Source organism: Hoplias malabaricus, chromosome 1 (genome assembly GCF_029633855.1).
Source record: "Hoplias malabaricus isolate fHopMal1 chromosome 1, fHopMal1.hap1, whole genome shotgun sequence".
In the NCBI taxonomy this organism is placed as follows: Eukaryota; Metazoa; Chordata; class Actinopteri; order Characiformes; family Erythrinidae; genus Hoplias; species Hoplias malabaricus.
In genome coordinates this window covers 15,347,411-15,361,905 of record NC_089800.1, presented here as the reverse complement: position 1 = coordinate 15,361,905, position 14,495 = coordinate 15,347,411, and the positions used below count along the sequence as shown (strand labels likewise).

Genomic DNA, 14,495 nt, shown 5'->3' with positions numbered 1-14,495 from the left:
AAGAACGATGAAAGCACGGTAGATTTTAGTTAGTTTTATCATTTTGAAATGGTTTGACCGCTCAGAGTGTAAACTCAACTTGTAGTGGTAGAGAGATAGAGAGATCAATAGATAGAGAGAGAGACAGACAGTCAGAGAGCAAAGCAGGAGAGACAGCCAGGCAGTGAGAGAATGATAAAGAAAGAGAACAGGAGAGAAAAAGAGAAGGTGGAAGAGAGAAAGAAAGATGGAGATTGAGAGGAAAAAGGGGAGAGAGAGAGAACAGGGGAGAGAAACAGAGAGAAAGAAAATGCAGAAGAGACAGAGAGCAAGACAGAGAGATGAATGGCAGCAAGAGAGAAAAGGGGAGAGGGAGCAAGAGAAAGAGAGAGAGGGAAGGGGTGATATATAGAAAGAGGGAGTGAGAGCGGTAGAGAGAGAGAGATGTAATATGTAGTGTTGTGTTTGTGTTGTGTGTTGTGTCAGGAAAGCGTACGGCAGTAAAGTGCATTTAGTGAATTTGGCTGTGTACCTGCTCGGCCTCCTGCCGCTGACCTTCCTCATCATCAACCTCAAACCAGCGCAGAGCAGCTACGCTAAAGGCTACGCTAACACCACGCCCATCGCCACAGCAACTGCATCCTTCAGAACGGTACTGCAGCACCCTCACTTCAAAACGGATCTCTGATACACTCATATTTCATCAAGTGCATCTCTACCGCTTCAGGTCTGAGACACGCTTTAAAGGCAGAAACACGTCACAGCGTTTCCAGGATACAAACACCCTTATATGTTTTAATCCAAAGACGTAAAGCATTTAAAGGAAACAGAACTAAAGCAGGAAGCATATTATTCAAACATTTGACTCAGACATGACTCTGCACCTTCTTCCCTCAGAGCAGTGAATCAGAGCATCAGTAGACTTTTAGGTGGTGTCTGAAACGTCCTAAATGCTACTGAGGGAGGAAGGTGTGTATATATATATATATATATAGTGGAATAAAAGATAATAACATTAGAGGAAAGTTAGAGATGTTTACTGGGTTTAGCCTGGTTTCTACAGCTTCCTCCACCACTCTGTTTTGGCGCTGAGAGGAAAAAGTTCAGCATCATTCATTATTCACAGAGTCAGAATTTGTTTGTTTGTTTTAAGGCAGTTTAGATGCTGACTTTCTGAGAAATAGCAGCCTCCGATGTTTACTGATGAAAAATGGATGAGTGGAGGAGGAGAACTGCTGCAGTTTCTGGGAGTTTAAAGGAGTTTAGCTTCACTTTGAAATGAAATATATAGTTTAGACCCTGACTTTCACAGTTAGCACAATGCTATTTTATTATTAATAAGATCAATTACATCACAGTGTGCTTCTCTCACAGGCGAATGTGGTCAGCCCTTAAAGAGCACTACCACCCCCAGGTTTCACAGCAGAGAGAAAAGAGTTAACTCTCTTTAACTGGGTTTAGAGCAGATTTAGTCCTGTTTTACTGGGTTTAGATCAGATTTAGTCCTGTTTTACTGGGTTTAGAGCAGATTTAGTCCTGTTTAACAAGGTTTAGAGCAGATTTAGCTCTGTTTAACTGGGTTTAGAGCAAATTTAGTCCTGTTTTACTGGGTTTAGATCAGATTTAGTCCTGTTTAACAAGGTTTAGAGCAGATTTAGCTCTGTTTAACTGGGTTTAGAGCAGATTTAGTCCTGTTTAACAAGGTTTAGAGCAGACTTAGTCCTGTTTAACAAGGTTTAGAGCAGATTTAGTCCTGTTTAACTGTGTTTAGAGCAGATTTAGTCCTGTTTTACTGGGTTTAGATCAGATTTAGTCCTGTTTAACAAGGTTTAGAGCAGATTTAGCTCTGTTTAACAAGGTTTAGAGCAGATTTAGCTCTGTTTAACTGGGTTTAGAACAGATTTAGTCCTGTTTAACAAGGTTTAGAGCAGATTTAGTCCTGTTTTACTAGGTTTAGAGCAGATTTAGCTCTGTTTAACTGGGTTTAGAGCAGATTTAGTCCTGTTTAACAAGGTTTAGAGCAGATTTAGTCTTGTTTTACTGGGTTTAGATCAGATTTAGTCCTGTTTAACAAGGTTTAGAGCAGATTTAGCTCTGTTTAACTGTGTTTAGAGCAGATTTAATCCTGTTTAACAAGGTTTAGAGCAGATTTAGTCCTGTTAAACAAGGTTTAGAGCAGATTTAATCCTGTTTAACAAGGTTTAGAGCAGATTTAATCCGGTTTAACAAGGTTTAGAGCAGATTTAGCTCTGTTTAACTGGGTTTAGAGCAGATTTAGCTCTGTTTAACTGTGTTTAGAGCAGATTTAATCCTGTTTAACAAGGTTTAGAGCAGATTTAGCCCTGTTTAACTGTGTTTATAGAAGATTTAGTCCTGTTTTACTGGGTGCAGAACAGAGTTGGTCTTGTTTAACTGGGTTTAGTCAGTGCTTTCTGAGAGTTTCTAGACACTGTTAAATTGTGATGTTTTGGTTGAAATGTTGAAATGTCCACACAATGTAAAGAGCAGCTGAAGGTAAAGTGCCTGTGTTTCTAAAAGGGTCTCGATGATGTAACTCTCCTACATTAACCTTCTCCTGTCTCTCCTTTTCCACACTTGACGGCCCATAATTCACCTGGCCTTGTGGCCCTGATGCCTTTGCTTTGACAAGTCCATTTTACGAGCTGTTATTCATTACGCTCTTCATCATCATCATCGTCTCATATCTGTTCCCACGGTAACAGCCTCGTCCTTGCCCCAGTACCTCGTCCGGTCACTTTCATAATGATCCATCACCTCTCACTCTCAAGGATACGCACTGCGAAAACTTTACACACAATTTCTAATCTCCTTAATCTCTTAATCGTCCTGTAATTACACTGGCCTTTATTCATCGGAGTTGTGCAGCTTTCCAAGAGTCTGATTCATTAAAACTGTCATACGACATCACAAGCCGTCTGTGAAATTCATTAATCTGCTTCAGGAGATTTACATAAACACACGCCTCAATTTGCCCTCATTTTCATATACTTTAAAAGAACTAAGCCCTAATTCATGCTAAATTTTGTATAGCCAATAAAAATGGTATTCTGCAGCTCCTGGGCCCATGGATGTTCTCATGGGTGGAGTCTATATCTGTGGGTGGATGCTGGGTGTCTTGTCTTCATCTCTCAGCTTCATGCCCAAAAAAACCATAACATGTTTCTCCAAAATATTAATGTCACAAGAGAATGCAAAAATGGCCTTAACTTTAGAAGTAAGTTAAAGTAAGGTAAAGAGATTTTCCTTCATGTTGGATGTTTATTAAACTTTTGTGTTTTTCTTTTCTCAGAAACATCACTTTCTCCAAGGGTTCTTTATGTTTTGGTTTTTCTGTTTTCTCTGTTTCTTTATGGTCTCACAGTTTTCTCTCTGCTTCTGTTTTCTCATGGTTTTCACTCTGTGTTTCTCTGTGTTTTCTCAGCAGAACTCTCTGCTCTCTGTGAGCATGGTGATGGTTCTGGTGATGAATGTTTATGCGATCTGTAAGGAGGTGGTGCAGATGGCTCAGCAGGTAATGACAGTGACATCACTTCCTCTATCCTCTCCACTCTTGCCCATAAATCGTCCTTCAGTGACCATGACACTTCCCATAATATTCTCACCCCTCCAGCTCTGCATCATCAGTGCACATCCCATAATAATCTCAGTCTGATACATCCATCATCACACATCCCATAATGATAAGACACTTCTAAAAGCAGGTTACGTAAAGTACAATATTTCAACCAGTGACAGTTCAAATAATTGGAATTTACCACTCCACCTTAAATGGTGCAGCAGTTTCATTGTTGCATCTGTGCAGTGGAAACAAAGTGAACCAATGAAAATGCTGGACCATATAAGGTGGAATGGTGAATTCTAATTATTTGAACTGTCAATGAAATATTGTACTGTATATAAAGTACCTTTTAGAAGTGAGTGATTGATAATCATTATTATTGGATGTGTGTTTGTGGCTGTATCAGATTGAGAGTATTATGGGATGTGAGTTTGTAGCTGTGATTGAGAATATTATGGGATGCCTGATGTATCAGTTTGATGCTTCACCTCCTGATGAGTGTAATTAATAATGGAAAATAAAAAATATATATTATTATTGCTATTGTTGATGATATGCTAGATTAATTTATGGCAATAATTATAAATATGGTGTATTTAAAGTTCAGACTCTGCTCTCTGCCTGTGACTGAGTTTCTGCCACTTTTCCTCCTGAAAGCGTCTGAGTTACTTCATGGACTCGTCGAACCCGTCTGACTGGGCCACGGCCGTGTCCTCCCTGGTCTTCGTTATCCCGATGATATTCGGTTTTGAGAATAAATGGCACTGGGAGGCAGGAGCGCTGGCCATTCTCTTCGCCTGGATCAACTTCCTGCTCTACTTCCAGAGGTGCAGCTACATTACAGTTTCATTAATCATGGAATTAAATAACACAAATGTAACAGCCACATACCAAGCATCTTCTCCAGGCTCCTCCCACAGATGGGCCCTGTCCTAGTTACTGTTGCCAGGTTGGACATGCCACATATCAATCACCTTTTAACTTTTGCTTGACTGTTTCTTCCTCACCTTATTTAACTGTCATTATACTGACACCTAGTGGATTGTATGTGTTAGAGGTTCTGTACTGAGCCTGTTTTAAATCATGGCCACCCCCTTGTGGGGGGGCCATTCTGGAGCATGAGCTGGTCCATTCGGGGCTGACAGAGCAGTCTGGTTCTTAATCTCCTGAAAGCTGAGCTTTCTAGAATATTAAAGTGAATATGGTTTGCTACTTTTTGGAGGAAAAACTGACTGATTGCACCTTTTAATGTGATTTTAATCCTGTGTTTTGTCAGATTTGAGCGCTTTGGTATTTACGTCGTGATGTTTGGGGAAATTATCAAAACGCTGATCAGCACCATCGTCCTCTTCGTCTTTCTCCTGCTGGCGTTCGGCCTGTCCTTCCACGCCCTGATGCTCCATCGAGTGAGACACGCGTGCACACACACACACACACAAATACACACACATGCAGACACATCTATTTCCCTGTAATTTTTTGCCTGTAACTACACGTTGATGTGATATGTTTATTTCTTGAGATGTTTACTATGTGTCCCCTCCTCAGGTGGAGTTTAACTCCATCAGTTTGTCCTTGGCTCAGACGTTTGTGATGACAGTGGGCGAGCTGAATTATCAGAACTCTCTCTTGGAGGCGTTTGAACAGGATCTTCTCTCTTTTCCTGAGATCACGTACTTTGTCTTCGTTCTCTTCGTCCTGTTGATGCCCATCCTCCTCATGAACCTCATGGTAAAGATTTTAATTAAAATCATAATAATACCATAAATATATAACGATACAAAATTATTGTGCAGAGTGTTTGATATGTTAGATCTCTCTCTCTCTCTGGGTGTGTTTAGATTGGTCTAGCAGTGGGAGATATTGCTGAAGTTCAGAGGAATGCAACGCTGAAGAGGATCGCGATGCAGGTGACCAAAATAAATTTAAAGGTGGAATCGGACTTTTTGCACTAAACTATGCCATTACACTGACACCTAGTGTCCTGGATGTGTCAGAGATTCTGCACTTAACCTTATTTTCATCATAGCCACCCCACACCCTATAAAGAACCTATACCAGGAACAACATATTTCTGCTCATTATAACAGAAATGTAACAATAAAAAAGTTCTGGAGGTGAGTAAATGACTGGTTGCGCCTGCGTCTGTTAGCCACATTTTCACTCTGTTTGATGTTGGATTCTGGCTCTATGTCCTTCTTTCTCAGATTAACCTCCACACGACTCTGGAGGAGAAGCTGCCGTACTGGTTCATGAAGAGAGTCGACAAGCCCAGCATCACCTTCTACCCCAACAAGAAGTGCACCAGGATTTACGTCAGTTAAACCCCTTCCTTTATCATTTTAAACATTCAGATACACTTTATTCATCCCTCAAGAAAATGAGTGCGTTTCAGACGCTTACATACACACCAACACAGTACACATAACATATATAAAAAATAAAATCGAATGAAATAAATATAATAAATAAAAATATAATTCATTTAATTTATTATAATAAATATAAATATATATACTGAGGTTATCATCCAGTACCTAGTTTTAGCGGATAATAAATTATGATTTTAAATAAAGTGTGCTGTTGATTTAACAAATTCATGCAAATCAAGGAGAATCTGAACAAAACATTGTTCTTCAAACTCACTTACACCTACTACTTTATAGAAAAACATCATCTTATATTTCTTATTTGTTTTATATTTTTACTAGTTTTTATATATATGTGTGTGTGAATGTATAAACAGCTGATTGCTACTTTAATGCTGTTGTTCAGGGGATGATCCAGCAGTTCTGGAATTTTGGAGGAGAAAATGAAGTTAGGGTTCGTTTAAACACAACCTCCCACCACAACAGCCCTCTGGAGAGAGAGATCATGAAGCAGAAATACAGGTGAGTGGACACAGGTGACCAGAAGGTTCCAAACACCTGCTTCATCCCATTCTTCAGTTGTTTATTCATCTCCCAGGTACATGAGAGTTTAGAGTTTAAACAGAGTTTGATGGTATACAGCCAAAATCATCAGTGAGGGTCAGGGGCTAAAGCTGGAGGCTTAGTTCAGCACTCCAACTCATCCCAGAGGAACCCCATCACTCCAGAGAACACAGTTCCACACACCAGAGGAACCCCCATCACTCCAGAGAACACAGTTCCACTGTTCCACACACCAGAGGAACCCCATCACTCCAGAGAACACAGTTCCACTGTTCCACACACCAGAGGAACCCCATCACTCCAGAGAACACAGTTCCACTGTTCCACACACCAGAGGAACCCCATCACTCCAGAGAACACAGTTCAAGTGTTCCACACACCAGAGAAACCCCATCACTCCAGAGAACACAGTTCCACTGTTCCACACACCAGAGGAACCCCATCACTCCAGAGAACACAGTTCCACTGTTCCACACACCAGAGGAACCCCATCACTCCAGAGAACAGTTCCACTGTTCCACACACCAGAGGAACCCCGTCACTCCACGCAGCAGAGCTGGGTCTGCAGACTCTTGTTATTACAGAATTACTGTATTTCTCTATAACCCTATATAATATATAATAATACTATTATAGTTTGTGATGATCATAATGGTTTGGACGGTAATAAACACTGGGGCCTATTTGTGTGACACTGCTGTGGGTAGAATAGTGTTAGAGCGCCGTCTAATGTCACAGAAGAGAATTACACAAGTTCTATGACCTGTGTAACTGGAGAAAACACTACAAAATAAGAAAACTGCATTTTCACTGAATTACAAACATAAAAATTTGTTTCAAAATGAGAAATACACAAAAACCCAAATTATTTTACACTCACTGTCCACACTCTCAGCTCCACTGACCACACCGGTCACTCTGTAGTCTTCGACTAGCAGACTGTAGTGCGTTTGTTGCTCTGCATACTTCATTTAAATGCTTTGACCCTTTGTTTTTCAATGGTCAGGACCCCCACAGATCTTTTTAACTGTTTTTGCTCTGTCCTCTTGAGGTTCTGTAAAGCTGAAGGTATTTGTGTGTGGCGTCTGTGTGGATGTTTGTGGTTTAATATTTGTGTCATTTTGTCTTGATTTAATGAAGGTTAAAGGAGATTTCCTCTGTGCTGGAGAAGCAGCACTCTCTGCTGAAACTGATCATCCAGAAGATGGAGATTGTGTTGGAGGCGGATGAAAACGACGGTCCTCAAGACTTCAGGGCCATCGCCTCAGCGGCCCCTTCCTGCTCCGCACGCAGGTCCAGATGGGTCCCGCTCATCCAGGCCCTCACTGTCAAGAAATGACCCCTGACTCTAGAAACATAAATTACATATTAACCTTAGTTTACATTAGTGTTTTAATATGACCTTAAAGCTGTAGTATGTCACAACTCAGGATTACTCTTAATCAGCCAAACATGGGCTGTGTTCAAATCCCTTGCCTGCTCCCTACTCCCTTCAACCATCAAAATACTGAGTCACTGTATTAACTGTCTAATCACCATCTATTATCAGCAAAGGGAAATACACATTAAAACAAAGTGATTAGACAAAAAATTAAAAAGTGCACAGAATATCATATATCTGTACATCATACACATTTTTAAATGCCATTAAATAAAGAATAAAAAACCATGACATTGTTAAACAATGTGCACTAGGTGCTAAGACACAGTCAGTGTCTGATATTGTTTATTCACTTTTGCGCTCGTTCTAAAAGACAATAATCGTTAATAATGGACAAAATACATCACAAAGTACACCGAGACGGTCTGTGCCTCTCAGAACTGGACCTTCATCGAAAAACTAACAAAATTGACCCACTTCTACAAAACTGTCTGCTAATACACCACTTGAATGTCTGTTGATACGTTAGTTCTGAGATGACGCCTGATTCGTTGATTCCTCTGTCACTTTCTAATGACGCTGGTGGTTATTTTAATATGTAGCCTGCTAACCAATAGGAGAGCAGATTAGCTGTAATCCGCCTAGCAACAACTGAGTACAGTTTTGATGGGACAGTTATTCTTCGGCCATTTCAAGACTTTAACACTTACTTCCAACTAAATTTAACAATATTAGAGTTAAGGTTAGAGTTAGTTTTATTACACACAGGTAATAAAGACTAAACACATCAGATGCCAAACGACACGACTCATGTTGTGGTGAAAATATCACAATTCTATTTTCACTAAAACATGAACTTAAAAGTCTCTGAAATAAATGTAAAATATTATGATTATCTCTGTCGTTCCTGTAACGTGGTTAAGGTGCTTTTATATTTCTGTCAATTAGTAAATATTCCATATAACCCTGGATAAAGGTATTTTAATTTGTCCAGCTATGGACTTTAACCTGATTTAGATCTAACAGCTGGACCCTCCATAAAAGGTGGGTTATTTAAACTTATTTAATATTCATAACTAATCTTTAACTACTTTTATCTGTTTTTTTTTTATAAATAAAAAAAATCCTTGCTCTTTCCTGTAGTTCTTTTATTTAAAACAATCACTCTGTATGTTACATATATTTCTTCCTGATTTGCATTAAACCTAAAAATGATTTATTTGCTCATTACTGTTCAGTCATTTTTATTCTGTATGATTTACATTTTCCTGTATGCATTAGTAACTCATTCCTGTCCTTGTTTTAAAGCATGTGAAAGAGATTTTACTGTGACGCCCAGAGTTTTAGAAGAGCTTTTCTGCACTGAGCCTGGCTCAGATTTATGTCCTGATTCAGCGCAGTGTTAATAACACACTGATTTAATTCTGGCTGTAAAAGCTGATTTCACAGATTCAGTAAAGTCTGCTCTCATCTGCACCTGCACTGGATGAGGGCAGTAAAACGGCCTGGTGAAGGTCCCGAGCGTGAGGAGATGTGACCAACTTGATTAAAGTGATTCTCACTTTCTCGTGAGAGGGTTTTTTTCACGGGGACAAATGGCCTGCCTGCGCTACCACAGACCCACCCTCGGACCCCAGTCAACTTACACAGTCGGACAAGCGACTGGAAATTTCAGAGTCCTGAACCAATTTTGTACGTCCCAAAAAACCTTTGTATTTTAAAGGATCACTCTGTAATAAGTTTATCTTAAAACTACAGCTTCAAAATCACAGTGATGCTCCACTGAGCTGTAATATGAGCCTCTGTCTGTGATACTCTGTGCTCAGCACTAGAGAAATTGCACTATGTAACTTTTTGAGAACAGTAATAATCCAGGTATTTTTCAGCAGTTTATTAACAATCTGAGTGTGTCCAGTTTAGTCTGGTCTAGTGTGTGTGGTTTAGTCCAAGTGTGTCCAGTTTAGTCCGAGTGTATGTCGTTGATGCTGTTTATTTGTCTGTTTAAAGAGTTTATTCGCGCTGCAGCTGCAGGATCACCGTGGGAACCAGTTCACCATGATGTCATACACTCACTCACTCACTCACACCTGTCAGAGAGAGAGAGAGAGGTCAGAGTCAGAGGGGAAGAGGAGGAGGGAAGAAAGGGAGGGGAAAGGAAAAAAAGAACAGACTTATGTTTAAGAAGAAGAAAGACAAAGAGAAGGAGATAGATTGAAAATGGAAGAGATGGAAGGAGGAGTAAAGACAGGAGAGAGAGAGAAAGGAGAGAACATGAAGAGAGGGAAGAAGAAGAAAGTTGGAAAGGTTACAGATGAAAAGGACCAAAAGATAAAATGAGTGAGGATGGGTGAAAAAAGTGTATGAAGAATGAGACAATAAACAGAAAGTGAAATAAGGAGATAAACATCAGGGGACAAATAAATAGCAAGGGAAAGCTGAGGGAGAGGGATGGGGGCTGTCCCCTGTCTGACCCTGTGTGTTTGGAGTTGAACACTCAATAAACACAGAACATCCACCTGCTTCTCTCTCTCTCTCTCTCTCTCTCTCTCTCTCTCTCTCTCTCTCACACACACACACACACACTCCCAGCTCCACTGTCCCCTGTAGCCACTCTGTAATTGTACAGTTAATAAATGTTATCCATTTGTTGCTCTGCATACTCTACCCCCCACCTTTCCCCCTTTTCTTCAGCGCTCAGGACCCCCACGGAGCAGGTGTGATGTGGTGGTGGATCATTCTCAGAGCTGCAGTGACACTGATGTGGTGGTGGTGTGTTAGTGTGTGTTGTGCTGGTGTGAGTGGATCAGACACAGCAGTGCTGCTGAAGTTTTTAAACCCTGACTGAGACCAAAAACATCCAGAGCATGTGTAGTTTACTATGTGTGTGTGTGTGTGTGTGTGTGTGTTTGGAGTCATTAGAGGAGCTGGATTAAGTGCTGCCTGGGAATGTGTCCTTGGATTATGGTGCATTCCAGAGACATGAGCTTGAGAAATGGGAGAAACGGGAGAAACAGGAGACACTGGATCCAGCAGAACTCCAGATCAGCGCTGACCCAGTACTCGGTTTGTTCTGACCCTTTGAGTGTTCGTTTCAGAGACTGGTAACTTTAAAGCGTAGGAATGTGTTTCTCTGATATTATCTCATTCCCACACTTTATTAAGTTGTTCCCACACATTACTTTTTATTATGAAGTGATGTCAGCAGCAGGGCTCTGGTCATTCTGAGTGTTTCAGGGTGCAGTTTATTTTTAAAAATCCTGATTAATTGCGTTAGCCCTGTTTCTAAACTTAATTTAAATATTCAAATGAATGCTTGTTTATGTGTTTATGCCCCAAACAAAAAAGTATAAACACTGTCAAAAGAATAAAAGCTGGAACCATCATCATCACCTTGGTCCGATCTGCTGACCCTTAGTTTGTCCAGTTCATCAGTGTAAAGTCGTCTGTCCTCAAACAATCAGCAGTGTTGTTTTGTTATGGGGTCGGGGCTAGAGTTCACAATTTTAGTCACTTTAATATTGTAGTAATGTATTTATTTTTTATTAATTCTTTTATATATTTTCCCTGTTTAATTACAATTTATTCTATCTTTCATTTCAATTATGATTTTAATTGTTTACCCTTTAATTTCTTATTTTTATTATTATTTTTTAATTATGCTTACATTTATTCCCTTTAATATTTTATCATTATTGTGTTAAAGAGTTTCTGTAAAGCACCTTCAGCTGCATTTATGTATGAAAGGTGATATACAAAATTATTATTATTGTTATTATTATTATTTATTCAGGAGAATAAATTAGAATATAATTAAATCTTTACTTGGCGATTCTTCTGTGAGTTCCATCCCCTAAACTCTTAGTAAACAGAGCCAAGAGTGTCAATGTTCTCAGATGGTTCTCTAAGTGATTGTGTTCCAGAGAACCCTCTGAGAACCCTCAGTTCTCAGACTGAATCTCACTTCCCTAACGCTGCTGTAACTCCACAGCTGAGATTAGATCTTCACACGCCCAGTGCTGGTTCTGTTCTGGATATTTCGGGTTCCGTGTTCTCCGGCAGGGCTCCCGTGTGAAGCCGTGGTAAAGCCGCGCAGATGTGGAGCGAGGTGAAGACAGCTGTGGATGATGTGAGAGAGTTTTCTTGGACACGGAGAAACCTGAGAGCTCTGTGAACAGAACAGAGGATTAGGAGCCTCTGACAGAGATCTCAGACGTTCCTCAGATGTTTCTATTAGAGTAGAACGTGTGTGTGGAGCGCAGAACCTGTTCTGGACCAGAGGGACTTTTCAAAACTGGTTCAGAGAGAAACAGAAATATAAATTCAGATGATTTTACTGTTTGGAGCAGCTGCACATAAGACTAAGATCATGTCCAATGCCAACAGTTCAACAGAGGGGTGTAAACTCTGTTCTCTGGAGTGATGGGGTTCCTCTGATGTGTGGAACAGTGGAACTGTGTTCTCTGGAGTGATGGGGTCCATCTGGTGTGTGGAACAGTGGAACTGTGTTCTCTGGAGTGATGGGGTTCCTCTAGTGTGTGGAACAGTGGAACTGTGTTCTCTGGAGTGATGGGGTTCATCTGGTGTGTGGAACAGTGGAACTGTGTTCTCTGGAGTGATGGGGTTCCTCTAGTGTGTGGAAAAATGGAACTGTGTTCTCTGAAGGGATGGGGTTCCTCTGGTGTGTGGAACAGTGGAACTGTGTTCTCTGGAGTGATGGGGTTCCTCTGGGGTGTGGAACAGTGGAACTGTGTTCTCTGGAGTGATGGGGTTCCTCTGGTGTGTGGAACAGTGGAACTGTGTTCTCTGGAGTGATGGGGTTCCTCTGGTGTGTGGAACAGTGGAACTGTGTTCTATGGAGTGATGGGGTTCATCTGGTGTGTGGAACAGTGGAACTGTGTTCTCTGGAGTGATGGGGTCCATCTGGTGTGTGGAACAGTGGAACTGTGTTCTCTGGAGTGATGGGGTTCCTCTAGTGTGTGGAACAGTGGAACTGTGTTCTCTGGAGTGATGGGGTTCATCTGGTGTGTGGAACAGTGGAACTGTGTTCTCTGGAGTGATGGGGTTCCACTAGTGGGTTGAAAAGTGGAACTGTGTTCTCTGGAGGGATGGGGTTTCTCTGGTGTGTGGAACAGTGGAACTGTGTTCTCTGGAGTGATGGGGTTCCTCTGGGGTGTGGAACAGTGGAACTGTGTTCTCTGGAGTGATGGGGTTCCTCTGGTGTGTGGAACAGTGGAACTGTGTTCTCTGGAGTGATGGGGTTCCTCTGGTGTGTGGAACAGTGGAACTGTGTTCTATGGAGTGATGGGGTTCATCTGGTGTGTGGAACAGTGGAACTGTGTTCTCTGGAGTGATGGGGTTCCTCTGGTGTGTGGAACAGTGGAACTGTGTTCTATGGAGTGATGGGGTTCATCTGGTGTGTGGAACAGTGGAACTGTGTTCTCTGGAGTGATGGGGTTCCTCTAGTGTGTGGAACAGTGGAACTGTGTTCTCTGGGGGGATGGGGTTCCTCTGGTGTGTGGAACAGTGGAACTGTGTTCTATGGAGTGATGGGGTTCCTCTGGGGTGTGGAACAGTGGAACTGTGTTCTCTGGAGGGATGGGGTTCCTCTGGTGTGTGGAACAGTGGAACTGTGTTCTCTGGAGTGATGGGGTTCCTCTGGTGTGTGGAACAGTGGAACTGTGTTCTCTGGAGTGATGGGGTTCCTCTGGTGTGTGGAACAGTGGAACTGTCTTCTCTGGAGTGATGGGGTTCCTCTGGTGTGTGGAACAGTGGAACTGTGTTCTCTGGAGTGATGGGGTTCCTCTGGGGTGTGGAACAGTGGAACTGTGTTCTCTGGAGTGATGGGGTTCCTCTGGTGTGTGGAACAGTGGAACTGTGTTCTCTGGAGTGATGGGGTTCCTCTGGTGTGTGGAACAGTGGAACTGTGTTCTATGGAGTGATGGGGTTCATCTGGTGTGTGGAACAGTGGAACTGTGTTCTCTGGAGTGATGGGGTTCCTCTAGTGTGTGGAACAGTGGAACTGTGTTCTCTGGGGGGATGGGGTTCCTCTGGTGTGTGGAACAGTGGAACTGTGTTCTCTGGAGTGATGGGGTTCCTCTAGTGTGTGGAACAGTGGAACTGTGTTCTCTGGAGTGATGGGGTTCCTCTGGTGTGTGGAAGAGTAGAACTGTGTTCTCTGGAGTGATGGGGTTCCTCTGGGATGAGTTGGAGTGATGAGTCTAATCCAGAACTAATCCCCAACACCAGCCCCTCACCCTTACTGATGATTATGAGGCTGAACTCCCTCAGATCCTCACAGCTATGTTCCGATATCTAGTAAGGAATAAAAAAAACTGTGTGGAAGGGCTGGCGCCCCCTTCAGGGTGTGTTCCTGCCTTGCGCCCAATGGGTAACAGACAAAGAATGAATTGAAACTGGGTGTGTGTTGGAGACACAGAGACGCCTGGTTACATTCACTTCCATTGGAGAGAAATCTGAGTCTATAATCCACCACTGACCACAAGAACCACCAGAACACTGTCCACTGCACACACACACACACACACACACACACAAACACACACTGAGATATACACTAGTGTTTATAAAAATGGTGAAAAAGACAGCTGAACCTCCTCTCTCT

The 14,495-nt window shown here is 41.8% G+C and overlaps 1 protein-coding gene across 2 annotated transcripts in view; it reads left to right on the top strand.

The window, feature by feature from the left end:
* trpa1b (transient receptor potential cation channel, subfamily A, member 1b) overlaps positions 1-9,061 on the top strand; it is a 29,010-nt gene extending 19,949 nt beyond the window's left edge. The window contains exons 20-28 of one of the 2 annotated variants that reach the window (XM_066667702.1): positions 466-631; positions 3,425-3,511; positions 4,217-4,386; positions 4,836-4,965; positions 5,108-5,290; positions 5,401-5,469; positions 5,767-5,874; positions 6,335-6,450; positions 7,633-9,061. In XM_066667702.1, the coding sequence (XP_066523799.1) occupies positions 466-631; positions 3,425-3,511; positions 4,217-4,386; positions 4,836-4,965; positions 5,108-5,290; positions 5,401-5,469; positions 5,767-5,874; positions 6,335-6,450; positions 7,633-7,831 (1,228 nt within the window). In that variant the 3' untranslated portion in view covers positions 7,832-9,061. Of the gene's footprint in view, positions 1-465; positions 632-3,421; positions 3,512-4,216; positions 4,387-4,835; positions 4,966-5,107; positions 5,291-5,400; positions 5,470-5,766; positions 5,875-6,334; positions 6,451-7,632 lie in introns of both variants that reach the window. The other variant, XM_066666975.1, reaches the window with a different exon arrangement.
* The last annotated feature ends 5,434 nt before the right edge of the window (positions 9,062-14,495 follow it).